General features: G+C 34.8%; 2 protein-coding genes across 2 annotated transcripts; both read right to left on the bottom strand.

Annotated features, from left to right (window-relative positions):
• Window positions 1-3,331: 3,331 nt before the first annotated feature.
• On the bottom strand, window positions 3,332-4,774 carry LOC123920480. Its single transcript, XM_045972742.1, has 2 exons — window positions 4,494-4,774; window positions 3,332-4,370 (listed from the first exon to the last, which is right to left on the bottom strand). Exons 1-2 carry the CDS (start codon window positions 4,737-4,739, stop codon window positions 3,432-3,434), a joined length of 1,185 nt encoding a protein of 394 aa, XP_045828698.1. The 5' UTR covers window positions 4,740-4,774; the 3' UTR covers window positions 3,332-3,431.
• Window positions 4,775-5,219: 445 nt separating this feature from the next.
• LOC123922619 lies at window positions 5,220-8,984 on the bottom strand. The gene is made up of 5 exons (XM_045975316.1): window positions 8,351-8,984; window positions 7,634-8,245; window positions 6,664-7,516; window positions 5,847-6,583; window positions 5,220-5,524 (listed from the first exon to the last, which is right to left on the bottom strand). The coding sequence occupies exons 1-5, from the start codon at window positions 8,982-8,984 to the stop codon at window positions 5,220-5,222; spliced, it is 3,141 nt and encodes a 1,046-aa protein (XP_045831272.1).
• Window positions 8,985-22,473: the final 13,489 nt, after the last annotated feature.

The following is a 22,473-nucleotide window of genomic DNA, read 5'->3' as shown; positions in this document are numbered from 1 at the left end:
AAAACTATAATGTAAGATTTTTTATTTCAAAACTCTTTTCTTACAATGACTTTTTGGAACCAAATATTCAATAGTATGTGTATGCCTACCTTGTCATGATTCAACGAAGTAAGTTCCTGTGCACTGATCCCCTTGCATTTAACAACTCGTGGAATCGAGGTATAATAACATCCTTTTCTCTGGTTCTTGCCAATAGACGTTGCAGAATTACCAACCTTTAGCTGCTTGTCTAGTGCTTCCTCCATTGATGTTTTAGGAGTGTTTCTAAACATATCAATTTCGCAATCAACACTGATTTCTCCTCCGATGGGCTCTGCTCACAAATTAACAATAATACAATTTTAACGAAATAGCATACCAATCTCTACCTCACTCAAGCAAATAGCATATCAAGCCGTTTGATGATGCTCTTTGTAACGAAATTAGGTAATTGTTTCCAATCTTTATAGTCGCTATGATTGTAAGGCCCGTGATGTTGGTCAAATTCCATATTTTTAACAGCCTGACTATATCTTCCTTCCTAAAGGAAAAGCAAAGAAAATAAATATGTACCATAAATTGAAGAGTAAAGGGCATAAAACTCGACATATAAACTATAAAATATAATAATTTAAGCCAACATTTCTTATTTAGCTGTAGATGAATCATGAGTTTCCATATTGAACATGTGGAACTAAATGCAACTTCGAAAGCCAGAAAAAGAGAGTAATATAGAAATGTTATGATAGAAATAACTCAAAAGAAGAGAAGTGAATGGAGAAAGAAAGAAGTTGCAAGTAAAATCATGTAGGGAATATACCAATAAGAATATGAAACACTACATTATCTTTCGTTCAACAATATCAAACACTATAACAAAAAGGAACAAAATCAATAAAGTTTAATTACATTGCATGAAAATAAGAATATTTAGATAAAGGGAGATTGGAATAAGTGATTCGTTGAACTGGTGAGGCAGATCAAGACATTGTTAACCTCCCTTAAAGTTTGTCATTTTTAATTGGTGTTCAATAAAATAAAAGCAGAAAATTTGTTTGCTCATTAAGTGGTTGCAAGATACTTGAACTCAAACGCAAACGAGCACTGATTCAATGGAATATTAAGGGCTTCCCCACATTTTTGAAGGAAAAATCTACTAAAAGCAAAATTTTCCCAAATACTGTATATCTTACAAGAGCTAATTTGAATTACAGAATGTAAATTATATCAATAATGGTTTCACATCTTAGACATGTATCATATATGTTTTAGAAAATTTAAATAAATGCATACCTTTTCCTCAGATACTTTGACTAGCCTTTCCTCTCGTTGGTCCTATTTACGAACAATTACCTGCATGGCAAAGAGATCAAAATACCCTTTAGTATACAAAATTTATTTTTATTTTAAATGCAATTACTTTCTTACAAAAAATGTTCAGAACACAAACAGGTTCAAAACAAATGAGCATTGGCTAACATTGACCAATCAAGTTCAGATATCATTTTAGCCATCATTAAGATGGTTAAAAATAGCATCGCTATAATGGTATCGAGCCACAAGCTGCTGCAGAAACTCCATTATATAAGCTTTGATTTCAAATGAATGCCCTTATGCTTAGTATGTTCAATATTTTGTATATTATTTGCAATTGGAAAGATATTCATGTCCAATAGCTTTTACCAAGTTGAACTTCATTGTCGTGATTGTTATGCATCATGTAAAAGTAATGACCAATGGAAAGATATTCGTGTTACAAATATCACTCATCTACTTCAGAATGATGAGCGGTACTACTAAGTTAATATTTTTGAATGCTGTGATAAACTCTCAATTATTAGGAGCAGAATGACAAATTACTCGGTTGTAATTCAACAAATGAAGGGTTAACGAATCCAAGATCCTTTTTCTGATTTTTGTGAGTATGTATGTATGTATGTATGTATGTATGTATGTATGTATGTATGTATGTATGTATGTATGTACGCACACACTCTCAAATGCAAAAAGGGAAACAAGTGGAGAGCAGTTTTGTCGGAGCCTAGGGGGCTTAGTCGCAGATTCACAAGACAACTTCTAAGCTTCTAGCTCTATTAACAGGAACTGACTTTGCATTCATTTTTATGTATTAATGAAAATTAGTTCTAGATTGATATTCAAAAATCTCTTTTAGTTTTTAAAAACTTAAAAAGAAAAAACTTGTTTGAGAGAGTGGATCTTAAAAACTGTTTTCTAAAACTATTTTCAATTTTATTGTTTTTAAAACTAAAAAAACTAGAACAGCTTTTACAATTTAGCAACTAAAGTGAAAGAGCCATCTAAATAAGAACACATTCAGGGTATGAAGACTCAAATATCAGAATTTTGCATTCAAAGTCATCAAAGACATATATTAGCACACTAGCACTTGCTTCCATACATTGTTCCCATAAACTTCATAATAGACAGCAAAACAGGGCAGAATTATGAACATCTAATAGTCCTAACAGTTCAAAGATTATGTGACCTTTGCAATAGTAGCTGTGCATGCAGCTGCCGTAGGTACATCAAAACCAAAGCTCTATCTATTCCAAGTAGTCCTACTCCTACCTACACAGGAAAAAAATTCATCTCATCAAGGTCATCCAAACACAAAATCCCAAGACTTGTCTTAGAGTTCATAAGGAAATTCGCCTCAGAGGTGGGTCGGGTATGAGCAAGTCGAGATCATGGATACGACCATAGCAAATACACAATTTCTTAGGGCCCAAACTAGCCTTCTCAATCTTAGGCATAAAAAATAAAGATTCACCGGTTTAGCACATTCTTGTATAATCAATGCATACAAAACAATACCCCAAAACAACATTTGTGTCAAACAATATTTTGGAGATTGTGTTACTTCACGCACTACAAGAAAACATGCATTTACTGAGGGCCAAAGGCCCTCAGTAATGCACAAATTTCGTCTAAAATGCATGCATTACTGACGGCCTTGGGCCCTCTGTAATTAGCTCGCCAGTAATGGTTACTGACGGCCCAGGACCGTCAATAACGTTACTGACGGCCTGGAGCCGTCAATAATACACACCGGTCAATTCAAAAGGCCACGCGTTTGTGACGGCCTGCAGCCGTCAGTATCACATGTTCTTTTTAAACATTGTGACGGCCTAGAGCCGTCAGTATGGTCCAACGATTTAAAAAAAAATTAATAATTTAATTATTTAAAAATCAGTATTTGATTTTTAAATAATTAAATTATTAATTTTTTTTTAAAAAAATTAATATTAATTTTTTAAAACAAAAAATATACTGCATAATAAATAATTAAAAAATATTAAAATTAAAATTTAATAAAAAGCATAATAAAAATACTTAACATAAGCATAATTAAATATAATGATAATATTGTCATTACAAAAAGAAAACAATTAAACAAATAATAATCAACAACAGATTATTAAAATTACACATCAACGTTGGTCAGGCGGCTGATATAGTGGTCGCTTCCCCTTGCCAGTGTCTGTTGGCTGACGCGACCTTCCTCGGCCTCGGCCTCGGCCTCTACCTCCCTCGTGTATTACGACTCCGGGGAGTGACGTTCGCAAAGGAGGTCGTGCCACAGGCCTATGAACGAAGTTAATTGGGGCTTGATTTGGGAAGAAGTTGCCTTGGGGTTGATTTGGATGTGGGATTATGAAGTCTTGTTGTGGATTTAATGATCTCTGGTATTCGGTGAAAGCAGTTTGTTGATTATTTCTACCGCTTCCGTCACTACTGCTTCCACTTGTTTGCCCAGTAGGATCAAAAAATTGTAAATGAACTGGTTCATTAAGCATCTGACTCATATCCTCTATGCTCATACTCAGTACTGGATCACCCTCTCGGTACTCCGGCAGCTGATTCAAATTAACCATGCTACTCAAATCCGGTCGATATTCTTGTTCACCGGCATTTTGATTTTGTCGTGCCGAAGCCTGAGATGATGATCCAACCCCCCCCCCCGCCGGCGCCCTCTGCTGCGCAAAGAATTCCTGCAATATATGTTGGACCCGTACGTCCACCCGGTCATCAAATGATGCTTCGAACTCATCGCGGAATTCTTCTCTATACGTGGCCCTCATTCGCGCTTCATACTCATCATCGGTTTCCTCTCTTTGAGTTGGACGAGAGCGTCCTGTACTCGATGAAGATGAAGATGTGTAAGTGACATCTCTCAAACCAGTTGGGTCACTTGCATATAGAGAAGATGTACACCCAGCAGCGAATTTGCGACCTCGAGTCGGACCACCAGCATTCTTAACAAAAGCCAACGACATCTTGTTTCGACGAACATCCTCATTATCTCGCCTATGAGGTGGTAGTCGTAGTTGGCTTGCATTATATTCTTCAACCCAAATTTGCGTCAACCTCTACAATAAATTAAAAAAAAATTATAATTAATTAATTATAATGTTTAGATATAATTATATAATGTTTAAAAAATAATGTTATACGAAATAAATAATAAATAATATATATAATTAAATACTTACCGACACTTCTTGCGCCCTTGCCCCCGTCCACTCACCGGAATCTGCATACCGGTGCATCATGTCATTCATCTCCATAAAGGTGGGTGGACGACCAAATTGTTGGATGAACTCAAGACGAAGCGTTCCGGCAGATTTAGACCCTCCAGAGTGTACGCACGCACGATTGGCTTCATCAGTATTTCTGTTGGCTTTGTTCTTTATACACTTTGCAATATACTCTTCCTCTTCCCATCTGCGGCAGAGCATAGGGTATGAATTGCCAGCGAGCCAATGTGGTGGTTTTGAAGGATCCTTTTTAATCTTTTTCCGCGCTTCAAAAAGTAAGGTCGACAGACGCTTGGTGGCTTTTTTGTTGAATATACGCTCAATAGCCGCTGTGTGGTGATTCAGCCAAGTTACTTGCGACTACGAAAAATAAAGAAAAATTGTTAATAAATTAGTAAATATATGTTTAGTAACAAAATTGATTGGATAAAAAAGTAATTATAAATAAAAACGTACCCTGAAGCCATTCCAAAATTGTTGATATCCACGCTCATCTGCCCTGACCTCCGTCCAGTTGAGATATGGAGCCTGGAATTTGGATTTCAATGCATTATTGATTGCCTTATTCGCCGGATTTTGGGGTTGCAAACTGCACAATATATATATATATATATTAGTTAAGAATAATTATCATATATATCCAATTAATTTATTAAACACAAATTCTTAATAATAATTAACTTACTCTGTGGCGGTATATGGCATGATGATGGGTCTACCATGCCGGTCAATCAACAATTCATTTTGAGGAGCTAAAAGTGCAATATCGGCTATTTCCTCGTCCTCGTGGTCATCATCGTCGTCGTAGGAGTCGTACTCCTCTTCCACACCGTCTACGGTTCGAGACTTGGGCATACCCTCCAACCATCGATTCCGAACAACGCGGCGGGGTAATCTACGTCTACGTGGAGCGCGTCCGCGTCCGACACCCGGTGCTGGTGGAATATCATCAATGTCATCATCGACATTGTCATCATCAAAATTTTCTTCATCTGGATTCATCTATAATAAAAAAATATATGATAAATACATGACAAATATATATATAATTAAGAAATACATGACAAATATATATATAATTAAGAAATACATGACAAATATATATATAATTAAGAAATACATGACAAATATATATATAATTAATTAAGAAATACATGACATATATTGTTTTATAATTCATCATCATTAAACGATAAACAAATGCAACCAAAAACAAATATTCAAGTACAACGATTAATATTATTACAACGCGGATAACTATATTATAAAATTAATTGTCATCCCAATCTGATACATCTTCATCATCACTGCCTTCATCATCACCATTATCTTCGACGTCCTCTTCATCAACATCACCATCAGAAGGTACTTCTTCGGCTTCTTCTTGTACACAAAGTTGATTAAAAGTTTCAACTGCAATGACATCATCAACATTGGACATCTCATCTTCCTGATATGGTTCATCTTCACGTTCATCTATCTCATTTTTTTCAATCAGACCCCTTGGTTTTGATGTTATTGCGGCACACCAACCTCGCTTATCCCTTGTAGTCGATGGATAAGGGACATAGTGAACTTGTCTGACGTTATGAGCCATAGCAAACGGATCATACAATGGATAATGTTTGTTCATTTTTATGTCCACGGTATTAGTCTTTGAATCATATCTGGTACCTCTATTTGAAGGATCAAACCATTTACAGTAAAACAACACGACTGTTTTCTTGTAATCAAGGTAATTGTATTCGATTTCAAATATGTTCTCAATGACACCGTAAAAATCTCCTTCACCATTTTCAGTCACACCTTTCATACACACTCCACTGTTTACTGTTGTTTTTCCTTCACTCCAACTGTGTGTCTCAAATCTGTAACCATTGACAAAGTAGGTGTGCCATTGTTTAACGGTTGACTTTGGGCCATCAGATAAGTTTCTCAAGTGTTGTATGACACGAGTTGCGGGTGTTTGTTGGTACATGTATTCTTTGAACCATGCTGGAAATTCCGAATTGATTTGAGCAGAAGTATGTTGTGTTAAAAACATCCTAAGTTATTAAATATCGTTAGTTATAAGCGAACTTAATTGGAATAAATAATTATTTATTAACTAATTAAAAATACTCACTGTAAATATGGCTCGACTTCATTGCAATTAATCAGCAAGTGAACATGCGCCGAATAGAGAACTTTGTCACCAGGATACAACACTTTCTCACCACCACCATTACGACCAGGCAAGCTGAATATTGACATGTTTAATGGGTGAATTCTCACAGGCCGAGATGTTTCAGTTTCATTGCGAATATGGCTTGATGACAACGTGTCTTTGAAGTAATGCGAACAAAAGTAAATTGTTTCGCGGTGTAAGTATGTTGCACAAATTGAGCCTTCGACCCTAGCTTTGTTTTTCACGGCACGTTTTGCATAACCCATGAACCTTTCGAACGGGTACATCCATCTATATTGAACCGGCCCACCAAGCCTAGCCTCGTATGCAAGATGCACCACAACATGCTCCATAGAATCAAACAAGGCAGGAGGAAATATTCTCTCCAACTTACACAAGATCAGTGGAATGTCATTTTCCATCTTGATGAGATCAGCCTCTCTTAGCGTTGTCGAACACAAATTCTTGAAAAATTGACTGATTTCAATAAGCGGATTCAATACATGTTGGGGTAAAGAACTAAATGCAATCGGAAGTAAAGTCTGGAAAAAAACATGACAATCATGACTTTTCATCCCACGCATCCTTCCATGGTCAACATCAGCGCATCTCGCCAAATTCGACGAATAACCGTCCGGCATCTTCACTTCTTTTACCCATCGACAAACAGATTTTGCTTCTTCAGGAGATAAAGTATAGTTTGCACGAGGTTTAAGAAGTTTGCCGTTAGATGTCTCCACCAACAACAGTTCGTTACGTTTGCAATACAACCCTATGTCTCTCCTCGCGTTGTCATTATCTTTCGTTTTTCCTTTGACATTCATGACAGTGTTAAAAATATTTTCAAACACATTTTTCTCAATATGCATAACATCAAGGTTGTGACGTAAAAGGTTGTCTTTCCAATACGGCAGATCCCAAAAGATACTTCTTTTTGTCCAGTTGTGTGTTTGTCCATAACCACGCGGTTTAGATGCAACACCACCTACAACCTCAACCTTTGGAATATCTTTCACTTTGTTCCAGACTTGTCGGGATGTCAAATAATCTGGTGGATCACGAGTCTCGGTGTCACCATGAACAAAAGCATTTTTATTTCTTCTAAACGGATGATCAGTAGGCAAGAACCGACGATGACAGTCAAACCAAGTAGCCTTCCCACCGTTGTGTAACCAAAACGCTTTGGTGTCCATCATGCAAATAGGACATCCTAGTTTACCATGTGTCCCCCATCCAGACAACATCCCATATGCAGGAAAATCATTAATGGTCCACATCAAAGCTCCTCTCATATTGAAATTTCGTTTTTGGTTGATATCATACGTCGCAACACCGTTCCACAATCTCTTCAAATCATCAATCAAAGGTTGTAAATAGATATCAATACCAACAGTTGGACTAGATGGGCCTGGTATTACAGCGGCTAAAAACATGTAAGGTTTTGACATGCACATATCAGGAGGAAGATTGTACGGGGTAACCAGAACAGGCCAACATGAATATGGAGTGGCTGATACTTGAGTATATGGTGTAAATCCATCTGAGCATAACCCAAGTCGGACATTCCGTGGCTCCGAAGCAAATTCAGGATAAACTTGATCAAAATGCTTCCAAGCCATTCCATCAGAAGGATGTCGCAACTCACCTGACATTTTTCTCCTTTCATAGTTTTCACGATGCCATGTCATTTTACTGGCTGTTTGCATCGATGCATACAACCTTTGCAACCTTGGTATTATGGGTAAATAGAACATCGCCTTTCTTGGGATTGGCTTCCTTCTGACTGACCGTGAATTTCTTGTTACACGATATCTTGGTTCTTGACAAAATTTACATTCAAGTAATGCACCGTCATCTACACCAAATTCGTTGCTATAGTACAACATACACCCGTTAACACAACAGTCAATTCTCTTCGCTCCGAGTCCTAACTTTGCAACCAATTGTCTTGCTTCGTAATAATTTTTTGGCAAATCAAGAGGACGGTCTATTGTTATATCCAACATCAGTTTTGTTATCAAGTCCATGGTGTATTCTGAAACAAGACATTCAGACTTGATACCCAAAAGTCTAATACACACCGTTAACTTTGAGTCTCGAGAGCCTTCACACAACGGTGTATTTGTCTCTTTCAAAAGATCAAAAAATCGCTGGGCTTCCTCATTTGGTCTCTCGACGTTAACATCAGCGTCATATTCATCATCAGCAGGGTCGTCGACATCATTTGGCACATAAATCGGCGTATTAAACCCAAGGGCATTAGTTATCATATTGTCCATCTCATTAAACGGATCATAATGCTGATGATAATATTGGGGAACAACAACGGGCTGAAAAACACTGCTTGAAGCACAATTTTGATTCACGGGAACAGTCGTGGAACATCCTTCGCCATGACTTGACCAAACCCAATAATTAGGTTGGAATCCCTTTTTATATAAATGAGACCTAATTTCATCTTCGCTCTGTATTCTTGTACATCGACAAAGTACACACGGACATCTAATTCCCCCTTCACGTATCACAATGTCATTATATTTTACTGTATTGATAAACATTTCGACCCCTATTTTAAATTCCTCTTTAACCCGGCCCCTCTTTCCAGGATTATGTCTATCGTACATCCAATTACGATTGCTAAAATCCATATCTGTGTAGTTTAATTAATATATAATTAGATCGATATATGTATTAAATTTATTACTTTATTTTTCAAAAGTATTTTGGACATATATATATGTCTACTCAACAATAACATATAAACTTTTAACATTTTATTTTTTAAAGTTTATGGTTTATTAAATCTAAAAAATACTAAGTTTTTTAGTTGACAAAACTACCGACTTTTTAACATATATATTATAATTTTTTAAAATATAATTGTTTTTCTTTTTTTAAATACATAGTAATAATAAAATGCTAGTAACTATTTCTAAGTGTACGGTAAAAATAAAACTATCACTAAATATTATAAATTAAAATTACATATATTACTTACTTGGGTGCCGGGTAGAGTCTTACTTGGCGCGCGCTCCTAACCACAAACTCCGCTCCTAACCCACGACCTCCGATGACCACGAGAATTTGCTAATAAAAATTGTAAATAACAAATTATTAGAACACATATACATTTAAATAACAAAGTAAAAATTTTAACTTTAAAAGTAAAACACAAACACTTACCACTTTTTAGATGGAAATATGAAAATTACATCACTTTTTTTAAAATACACAAACTGTTAAAAAATTTCTTTTATAAATTTTTTTTAAAAAAATTTCGTTTTTTTAAAAAATAATATAAATATACTGTTTATAAATATAAATATTACTAAGTATATGATAAAAAAAAACTATCACTATATAGATTAAAATTACGTTACTTACTTGGGTGCCGAGTAGATTCTTACTTGGCGCGCACCTAGCCCACGAACTCCGCTCCTCACGAGAATAAGACTTGCTATTAATAATGGTAAACAACAAATATTAGAACATATACATTTAAATAACAAAACAAAAATTTTAAATTCGTAAAAGTAAAACACAAACACTTACCACTTAAGAGAGAAAATTAGAGAAATTGGAGATTAAGTTGAAAGTATTTCGTCAAAAAAAAAAAGTTGAAAGTATGAAATTAGAGAAAATTTAAGAGAGAAGTTAGAGAAAATTTAGAGAGAGAATGGAAATGAAAAAATGAAGTGAAGGAGTAGTAATATATAGGAGTAGTAATATACAACCGTTGGAATTTAAAATTCAAATACGGTAAAACTGACGGCCATAATCCGTCTTAATTGTGCAACGGTCCATAGCATTACTGACGGCCTGGGACCGTCGTAATTGCTGTCTGCATTACTGACGGCCCAGGACCGTCTTAATTGCGCAACGGATATATATTTACTGACGGCCTGGCACCGTCTTAATTTCGCCTGCATTACTGACGGCCTGACACCGTCACTAATGCGTAATAGTACCGTTTTTAATTATTTCGTTCTTCAAGAAGCAATACTGACGGCTCCTAGCCTTCAATAACCCACAAATGCATTACTGAGGGCTTTTAGCCCTCAATAAGTTTGGTCAGTAATATTATGTTTTCTTGTAGTGACGAAAGACGACATTTGAGTCAAATCAATTGGAAAAATTCCAAAAGATAAAGGATAAAATATTGAAAACATAGATGTAGAAGTGATAGAAATCACAAGAAATTGATACAGGCGACATTACTAAACCTGAAAGGATTTGTAGAGTCATTGAAGGTCCAATCAAGAAGCTTAAAATTCTTTTCTATTTCTACATTAATAATGAAATTGCATTTAGGCCAGCAATTTAGGGGTTATAAGGCTCAAATATCGAATTTTGAATTCAAAGTCATTAAGGGGCATATACTCAATTTCGCATCTAAGGTAACCAAAAGCACACAACCATCATGTCAATTCATCATTATTAAAAAAGCAACACAGAGGTACTGTATCAAGGGTCGTCTTGACATGCATATCAGGTTATGAATAAAAATTCATAATGAAATTGAATTTAGGCCAACAAATTTAGGGTCATCAAGGGACATATATTCAATTTTTGCATCAAAGGTCACTCGGGATAAAAGCATCATCCCAATTTACCATTACGAAAAAGCATAGTATAGTCATCGCGTCAAGGATCATATCCACTTACATTTCATGTTATGACTAAGCATTCACATTGACTTCGCATTCATTCAGACCATCAATTTAGGGGGACAACAAAGGACATATATTCAAGTTAGAGACATCGAGGGACATATGTTCAATTTAGGGACATCAAGGGACATATATTCAATTTAGGGACAACGAGGGACATCTATACTATTTCGCATATATAGCGCTAGGTGTCATTTCCACTTACATTTGAAGTAATGAATAAGCTTTCACATTGAAGTTCCATGTAGACCATCAATTTAGGGACATTGAGAGACATATACTCAATTTCGCATTAGAGGCACCAGGCACACAGACAACCCTCTTCACAATATACCATAATAAGAAAATTGTTATTAAGTACAGACTTGCATTTTGAAGAAAATTGTTCAAATTGCACGTAGACCATCAAAATTTTCATGTATACCATCCTGATTCCACATGAATAAAGAATTCATATTGTAAGTCACATATTTGGTAAAAAAAAATCATCTCATTTAGTCATCCAAACACATCATTTCAAGACTTGTCTCTAAAATTCTTTTGGCAACTACTTAATTTCTTAGGGACCAAACTAACCTTCTTAGGCATGAAAAATCAAGATTCACCGATTTAGCACACTCTTGGCTAATCAATGCATACAAAAAACTTCCCAAAACAACATTTCTGTCAAACAAAATTGAGTCAAATCAATTAGAAAAAATTCCAAAAGATAAACGATAAAAAATTGAAAACAATGATTTTCCGTGTATCAAGAAGCTGAAAATTCTTTTGTATTTCTACATTAATAGCCAACAATTAGGGGTTATATGGCTCACATATCTAATTTTGCATTTGAAGTCTTCAAGTGACATTTACTCAATTTCGCATCTAAGGTAACCAAAAAGCAAACAGCCATCATGCCAATTTATCATTATTAAAAAAAGCATCATAGAATTACTGTATCAAGGGTCGTCTCGACATCCATATCAAGTTATGAATAAAAATTCATAATGAAATTGCATTTAGACCAACAATTTAGGGTATCAAAGGACATATATTACATTTTCGCATAGAAGGTCACACAGACACAACCATAATGAAAAAGCAATGTATAGTCATTGTCAAGGGTCATCTACGCTTATATTTCAAGTTAAGCATTCCCATTGAAATTGCATTCATTCAGACCATCAATTTAGGGATATCGAGGGGCGTATATTCATGTGAGGGACATCGAGGGACATTTATTCAATTCCAGGACATTGAAGGACATATACTCAATTTTACATCAAAGGCACCAAGGCACACACAACCATCTTCCAAATTTCGCATCTATGGCACTGCCTTCTCCACTTATATTTGAAGTTATGAATAAGCATTGACATATGAAATTCCATACAAGCCATCAATTTAGGGACATTGAGGGACATATAGTAAATTTCGGGACATCGAGGGACATATATTCAATTTTGGGACATCGAGGGACATATACTCAATTTTGCATCAAAGCCACCAAGGCACACAACCATCCTCAAAATTTCGCATCTATGACACCGACTTCTCCACTTACATTTGAAGTTATGAATAAGCATTAACATATGAAATTCCATTCAAGCCATCAATTTAGGGACATCGAGGGACAAATACTCAATTTAGGGACATTGAGAGACATATAGTCAATTTCGGGACATCGACGGACACATAATCAATTTTGGGACACCGAGGGACATATACTCAATTTTGCATCAAAGGCACCAAGGCACACACCACCTTCCAAATTTTGCATCTATGGCACCATAAGTCATCTCCACTTACATTTGAAGTCATTCACATTGAAATTCAATTCAGGCAATCAATTTAGGGACATTGAAGAACAAATACTCAATTCAGAGATATCGTGAGACATATTTAATTTCGGGACATCAAGGGACATATATTCATTTTAGAGACATCGAGGGATGTATAATATTTCACATCTATGGCGCCACAGGTCCTCTCCACTTTCATTTGACGTTATGAATAAGCATTGACATATGAAATTCCATTCAAGCCACAATTTAGGGACATCAAGGGACATATATTAAATTTAGGGACAACGAAGGACATCTATACTATTTCGCATCTATATCGCCAAGTGTCATTTCCACTTACATTTGAAGTAATGAATAAGCTTTCACACTGAAGTTCCATTAAGGCTATCGATTTAGGGACATTGAGGGACATACTCAATTTTGAATCAGAGGCACACACACACAACCCTCTTCACAATATACCATAATAAGAAAATTGTCATTAAGTACGCACTTGCATTTTGAATAAACATTCATATTTCAAATTGCATTTAGACCATCAAAATTTTCATGTATACCATCCTGATTCCATATGAATAAAGAATTCATATTGTAAGTCACATATTTGGTAAAAAAAAAAAAAATCATCTCATTAACTACTCCAAACACAGCATCTAGAGACTTATCTAGAATTCTTTTAGTAACTACATAATTTCTTAGGCTATGTTTGGATTGGTGGTAAGTGGTGGAATGGAATGGAAAGGTAAATAATAGAATTCCATTGTTTGGATTTGCAAAAAGCTAATGGAATGGCACCCAATGGAACCAATTCCATTGTATACCACTCAATCCTCCAATTTTTCATTCCCCCCAATTTGGGGTGTATCCAATGGAATGAAATTTTAGACTTTTAAAATGACTTTTTTACCCGTATTTTATTTGTCAATTCCTCTTCTCAAATACCCATATTTCACCCAAGAAAAGTTTATTTCTTCACAAGACTCTCTACTTCACTTGAAGGTGTTCTATGAGAAACTCTAGCACTTTTAGTTTGCAGACCAAGTATATTTTTATGTTGTGAAAAAGTTGCAGGTTTTCACACATGATCTTCATCTGAGAATTGATCTTTCCATAGAAATTTTTAAAAGGAGATGAAAGGAAGTTCCACACCTGATTAGTTTTGTTGCCAACTTGTGCATTTTCCACCTTGGATCGCAGAGAATCATAGCTGATTTGGTTGAGCAGATCCTCGGCATCAAAGACAGCATCATAGCTGATTTTTATTTTTTATTTTTAAAAGCATCATAGCTGATTTGGTTGAGCTGATTTGGCGGAGATATTGCCTATTAGCCTATGTTTTAAAATAAGGGTAAAATTGGAATAAAAATGTTATATTTTATTCCATTTCGTTCACTTCCCAAACGACGGAGTGGTAATTTTGTTTCATACCATCATTGAATATCCAAACAATAGAACGGAATTTGCGTTCCATTCCGTCCCGCTCCATTCCATTATGTTTCATTCTGCTCCATTTCGTTATGTATCATCAATCCAAACATAGCCTTAGGGCCCAAATTAACCTTCTTAGGCACGAAAAATCAAGATTCACCAATTTAGAACACACTTAGATAATCAATGCAAACAAAAAACTACACAAAACAACATTTCTGTCGAACAATATTTTGGAGAACTTGTGTTACTTCACGGAAGACAACATTGAGTCAAATCAATTAGAAACAAATTCCAAAAGGATAAAAAATTGAAAAAAATGATATAGAAGTGATAAAAATCACAAGAAATCAAATCGAAACAAACGAAACTGCTAAACCTGAAAGGATTTGCAGCGTGCCTAGAAGCTTAAAATTCTTTTCTATTTCTACATTAATAGCGAACAATTAGGGGTTATATAAGGCTCAAATATCGAATTTTGCATTTGAAGTCATCAAGTGACGTTTACTCAATTTCACATCTAAGGTAACCAAAAGCAAACTGCCATCATGCCAATTTATCATTGTATCAAGGGTCGTCTTGACATGCATATCAAGTCATGAATAAAAATTCATAATGAAATTGCACTTAGGCCAACAATTTAGGGTCATCAAGGGACATATATTCAACTTTACACATATAAGGTCACACACAGACACAAAACCATAATGAAAAAGCATGGTGTAGTCATTGCATCAAGGATCATCTCCGCTTATATTTCAAGTGATGACTAAGCATTCAAATTGAAATTGCGTTCATTCGGACCATCAATTTATGGACACCATGGGACATATATTCATGTTAGGGACATCGAGGGACATATATTTAATTTGGGGACAGCGATGGACATATATATACTATTTCACTTCTATGGCACCACAAGTCATCTCCACATACATTTGAAGTTATGAATAAACATTCAAATTTAAATTCTATTCAGGCCATCAATTTAGGGACATTGAAGAACAAATACTCAATTTAGAGACATCGAGAGACACATTTAATTTCGGGACATCAACGGACATATATTCATTTTAGAGACATCAATGGACATATATTCATTTTAGAGACATCAATGGACATATATACTATTTCACATCTATGACGCTACGGGTCCTCTCCAGTTACATTTGAAGTTATGAATAAGCATTGACATATGAAACTCCATTGTAACTCCTAACATGAATATATGTCCATTGTATACCATCCTGATTCCATATGAATAAAGAATTCATATTGTAAGCCACATATTTGGTAAAAAAAAATCATCTCATTAACTCCTCCAAACACAGCATCTCAAGAATTATCTAGGAGCTTAAAATTATATTCCATTTCTACATTAATAGCCAGCAATTAGGGGTTCTAAGGCTCAAATATCGAATTTTGCATTATCATTGAAATTGCGTTCAATTAGACCATCAATTTATGGACACTAAGGGACATATATTCATGTTAGGGACATCGTGGGACATATATTCAAATTTGGGACATCGAGCGACATAGATTTAATTTGGGGACATCGATGGACATATATACTATTTCGCTTCTTTTGATACCATAAGCCATCTCCACAAACATTTGAAGTTATGAATAAAAATTCACATTTAAATTCCAGTCAGGCCATCAATTTAGGGACATTGAAGAGCAAATAGTCAATTTAGAGACATTGAGAGACATACATTTAATTTCGGGACATAAAGGGACATATATTAATTTTAGAGACATCAATGGACATATATACTATTTTACATCTATGGCGCCGCGGATTAGCTATATTCATTTTTCGGGACATAAAGTAAAATTTGTTAAATGCATGCTTTTGATTTTCATAAGGGTACAAAGCGAAAAATATGATTTATTGTATCTAAGCTTTCTATAACCAAAGTTTTGAGACAAAAATGAAAAGCTTAAAAGAATAAAGATTTGCGACGAATGGAGAAATACACACTGACCTGACCTCATCATCCTCATCAAAATACAAACCATCGACAGCACTGCTCTGCTGAAACTCCCACCCTAGACTATTCTCTAATAGCTCCTTAAATTTCCTTGTCTGCAAAGAGAGGAAGATTACAATTTAAAATTTCCTCTCTATAAATAGTTCATACATTGCAGGTAGAAGAGATCGAAGCATGTCTGCGACATATTTGAGAAGCATATGCGATGACATTTTACTATGCTGCATTTATTGTTTGGATTTAAGTGAATAGATGTGACTCAGTGAACTTACAATGCAAATAGTTAAGGTAAAAAATATTAAATCGTGGCAAGAAAAGCATGTGAAGGTGAAAGTTCCAATTTTCATCATTTAAATGAGTTTGACAACTCTGTGTTTGAAAGTTCTAAAATCGTTATGAATCTAAATCATAGAATCAAAATATTATAGGATATTCTAAATATTATAGAATCAAAATATTAAAGGTGAAAGTTCTAAAATCTAAATCATAGAATCAAAATATTATAGGATATTCTAAATATAATTGGAATACTCTGTTTGAAAGAAAATTTATGAATGATTGGCATTCGCCATAAGAATGTAACTTATTCTTGATGTGTGCATCGTATAAACGTCTCCAAAGATGTTGATAAGCAAGTGATGTTATCACATCCAAATGAACCATTTTCAGCATACAAAAATTAAACTTTTTTTACATCTCATAATCTATGCATACATTATTCAAACCCAATACGACTGAAAAAAATGCACTTACTGCTTCGGTGCAGCCAAACAGAAGGCTAAGCAAGGATTTCCACTAGAGAAATGCTTCTAACCACTGAGCCATCTGCAGCATTGCAAAATGTCATAGTGGATTCTCAACCATACCAAAAAGGCAATGAAGGCAAACTGCAGTTCTCCAAGGAGCAAGTCTTCAGAACCTCCATAATTTTTTTCAAGAAGAGTTTCTAGCAATTGTGTATGAGAAGTCCAACAGAAAACATGAGCACATATCAGCAAAAAGCAACAGGCTACGGCTCTGTTTGGATAAAGAGTAGTATAATTAAGCGCTTATAGCAGCATAAGCACTACATATAAGTGCTTTTGTATAAGCTATTTCTTTAACAAAAGATAAAATAAAGTTAAATTGTTTTCATAAGAGCTAAAGTTGGTTTCATAAGCTATCATGGAGAGCTTATGAAAATAACCTGAAAACAACTTATGGACACGTCATAACTTGTTTCAATAATGTTAATGTAACATTTTTTATTTCAAAACTCTTTTCTCACAATGACTTTTTCGAACCACATATTATGCCTACCTTGTCATGATTCAAATAAGTAAGTTCCTGTGCTCTGATACCCTTGTGTTTTACAACATGTGGAATCAACGTATAATAACATCCTTTTCTCTGGTTTGTGCCAATAGATGTTGCAAAATTACCAACCTTTAGCTGCTTGTCTAGTGCTTCCTACATTGATGTTTTAGGAGTGTTTCTAAACATATCATTTTCGCAATAAACACTGATTTCTCCTCCGATGGGCACTGCTCACAAATTAACAATAATAAAATTCAACAACCAATTTAATACAAATGACACTTCACTCAAGCAAATAGCATACCAAGCCGTTCGATGATGCACTTTGTAACGAAATTAGATAATCGCTTCGAATCTTTGTGGTCGCTATGACTGTAAGGTCCAAGATGTTGGTCAAATTCCATATATTTCATTGGTGTTCAACAAAATAAAAGCAGAAAATTTGATTGCTCATTAAGTGGTTGCCAGATATTTGAACTGGAACGCAAATGAGCACTGATTCGATGGAATATTAAGGGCTTCCCCACATTTTATGAAGGAAAAATCAACTTAAAGCAATTTTTTCCCAAATTCTAACAAAACCTGACATGACTAACGTAATGTAAATTATATCAATCATGAGTCACGACGGTTTCACATCTGAAACATGTATCATATATGGTTTAGAAAATTTAAAGAAATGAATACCTCTTCCTCGGATACTTTGACTAGCCTTTCCTCTTGCTGGTCCCATTTAAGAACAATTACCTGCTTGGCAAGAGACCAAAATACTCTTTACTATAAATTTATTATTATTTTAAATGCAATTGCATTCTTAAAAAAAGTGTTTTATGAAGGAAAAATCAACTTAAAGCAATTTTTTCCCAAATTCTAACAAAACCTGACATGACTAACGTAATGTAAATTATATCAATCATGAGTCACGACGGTTTCACATCTGAAACATGTATCATATATGGTTTAGAAAATTTAAAGAAATGAATACCTCTTCCTCGGATACTTTGACTAGCCTTTCCTCTTGCTGGTCCCATTTAAGAACAATTACCTGCTTGGCAAGAGACCAAAATACTCTTTACTATAAATTTATTATTATTTTAAATGCAATTGCATTCTTAAAAAAAGTGTTCAGAAAACAAACATTCCATGTTATGACTAAGCATTCACATTGAAATTGCATTCATTCAGACCATCAATTTAGGGACATCAAGGGACATATATCCAAGTTATGGACATCGAGGGACATATATCCAAGTTAGGGACATTGAGGTACATATAGTCAATTTTGGGACATTGAGGGACATATAATCAATTTAGGGACAACGATGGAAATCTATACTATTTCGCATCTATAGCGCCAAGTATCATTTCCACTTACATTTGAAGTAATGAATAAGCTTTCACATTGAAGTTCCATTCAGACCATCAATTTAGGGACATCAAGCGACATATACTCAATTTCACATCAGAGGCACGAGGGCACACACACAACCCTCTTCACAATATATACCATAATAAGAAAATTGTTATTAAGTACCAACTTGCATTTTGAATAAACATTCATATTTCAAATTGCATTTAAGACCATAAAAAATTTCATGTATACCATCCTGATTCCATATGAATAAAGACTTCATATTGTAAGCCACATATTTGGTAAAAAAAATCATCTCATTAACTCCTCCAAACACAGCATCTCAAGACTTGTCTGAGGAATTCTTTTAGCAACTACATAATTTCTTAGGGTCCAAATTAACCTTCTTAGGCATGAAAAATCAAGATTCACCGATTTAGCACACTCTTGGATAATCAATGCTTACAAAAACTACCCAAAACAACATTTCTGTCAAACAATAATTTGGAGAATCTGTATTACTTCACGAAAGAAAAAATTGAGTCAAATCAATTAGAAAAAATTCCATAAGATAAAGGATAAAAATTGAAAACAATGATATAGAAGTGATAAAAATCACTAGAAATCAAATCGATACAAGCGAAGCTTAAAATTCTTTTCTATTTCTACATTAATAGCCAACAATTAGGGGTTATAAAGCTCAAATATTGAATTTTGCATTTGAAGTCATCAAGTGACATTTAGTCAATTTCACATCTAAGGTAACCCCCAAAAGAAAACTGCCATCATGCCAATTTATCATTATTAAAAAAGCAGTATAGAGTCACTGTATGAAGGGTCGTCTGGAAATGCATATCAATTTATGAATAAAAATTCATAATGAAATTGCATTTAAGCCAACAATTTAGGGTCGTTAAGGGACATATATTCAAATTTTGCATCTAAGGTCAGACAGACACAAAACCATTATGAAAAAGCATTGTATAGTCACCACACCACGTCAAGGGTATCTCCACTTGTATTTCAAGTTATGACACTAAGCATTCACATTGAAATTCCATTCATTCAGACCATCAATTTAGGGACATCGTGGGACATATATTCAAGTTAGGGAGAACTAGGGACATATATTCAATTTAGGGACATCGAGGGACATATATTTAATTTAGGGACATCGATGGACACATATACTTACTTTTTCGCATCTATGGCGGCCACGGGTCCACTCCACTTCCATTACACTTGAAGTATTGAATAAGCATTGACATATGAAATTCCATTCAAGCCATCAATTTAAGGACATTGAGAGACAAATACTCAATTTAGGAACATTGAGGGACATCGTGGGACATATAGTCAATTCGGGACATTTCGGGACAGATACTCAACCATCTTCCAAATCTACCGTAATAAGAAAATTGTTATCAAGTCTCAACTTGAATTTCGAATAAATCGAATAAATATTCATATTTCAAATTGCATTTAGAACATCAAAACTTCAATGAATACCATCCTGATTCCATATGAGTGTTTTGTTATAGAAATAGTTTAAACATAAGCACCAATATGATAAGTGTTTATAGCATAAACTCTTAATTAAATTGTTTATCAAAACAGGGCCTAAATATAAGGTCACGCAGACACAACCATAATGAAAAAGCAATGTATAGTCATTGCATCAAGGGTCAACTCCGCTTATATTTCAAGTTAAGCATTCACATTGAAATTGCATGCATTCAGACCATCAATTTACGGACATCGAGACACATATATTCAAGTTAGGGACATCCAGGGACATATATTCATGATAGGGACATCGAGGGACATATACTCAATTTTGAATTTATGGCATTGACTTCTCCGCTTACATTTGAAGTTATGAATAAGCATTGACATATGAAATTCCATTCAAGCCATCAATTTAGGGACATTGAGGGACTTCGAGAGACATATAGTCAATTTCGGGACATGGAGAGACATATACTCAAAACAGGGACATTGAGGGACAACGAGGGACATATAGTCAATTTCGGGACATCCAGGGACGTATACTCAATTTTGCATCAAAGGCACCAAGCCGCACAACCATCTTTCAAATCTGACGTAATAAGAAAATCGTTATCAAGTCTCAACTTGCACTTCAAATAAATCGAATAAATATTCACATTTCAAATTGCATTTAGAACATCAAAACTTCGATGTATACCATCCTGATTCCATATGAATGTTCTGTTATAGAAATAGTTTATGGACACTGAGGGACATATATTCATGTTAGGGACATCATGGGACATATATTCAATTTAGGGACATATATTCAATTTAGGGACATACATTCAATTTAGGGACATCGTGGGACATACATTCAATTTAGGGACATCGTGGGACATATATACTATTTCGCTTCTTTGGATACCATAAGCCATCTCCACAAACATTTGAAGTTATGAATAAAAATTCACATTTAAATTCCAGTCAGGCCATCAATTTAGGGACATTGAAGAACAAATAGTCAATTTAGAGACATTGAGAGACATACATTTAATTTCGGGACATAAAGGGACAGAAATTAATTTTAGAGACATCAATGGACATATATACTATTTCACATCTATGGCGCCGCGGATTAGCTATATTCATTTTTCAGGACATAAAGTAAAATTTGTTAAATGCATGCTTTTGAATTCCATAAGGGTACAAAGTGAAAAATATGATTTATTGTATCTAAGCTTTCTATAACAACCAAAGTTTTGAGACAAAAATGAAAAGCTTAAAAGAATAAAGATTTGCGACGAATGGAGAAATACACACTGACCTGACCTCATCATCCTCATCAAACTGCTCTGCTGAAACTCCCACCCTAGACTATTCTCTAATAGCTCCTTAAATTTCCTTGTCTGCAAAGAGAGGAAGATTACAATTTAAAATTTCCTCTCTATAAATAGTTCATACATTTCAGGTAGAAGAGATCGAAGCATGTCTGCGACATATTTGAGAAGCACAAATAAGCATCTAAGGGTCTCACAGACACAAAACCATTATGAAAAAGCATTGTATAGTCACTGCGTCAAGGGTCATCTCCACTTATATTTCAAGTTATGACTCAGCATTCACAATGAAATTGCATTCATACAGACCATGAATTTAGGGACATAGTGGGACATATATTCAAGTTGGGGACAACAAGGGACATATATTCAAGTTGGGGACAACGAGGGACATATATTAAATTTTGGGAC

This window comes from Trifolium pratense, linkage group LG4 (assembly GCF_020283565.1).
Source record: "Trifolium pratense cultivar HEN17-A07 linkage group LG4, ARS_RC_1.1, whole genome shotgun sequence".
Taxonomy (NCBI): domain Eukaryota; kingdom Viridiplantae; phylum Streptophyta; class Magnoliopsida; order Fabales; family Fabaceae; genus Trifolium; species Trifolium pratense.
Note: the sequence above shows the minus strand (reverse complement) of the source record. Positions and strands in the feature narration are given on the sequence as shown.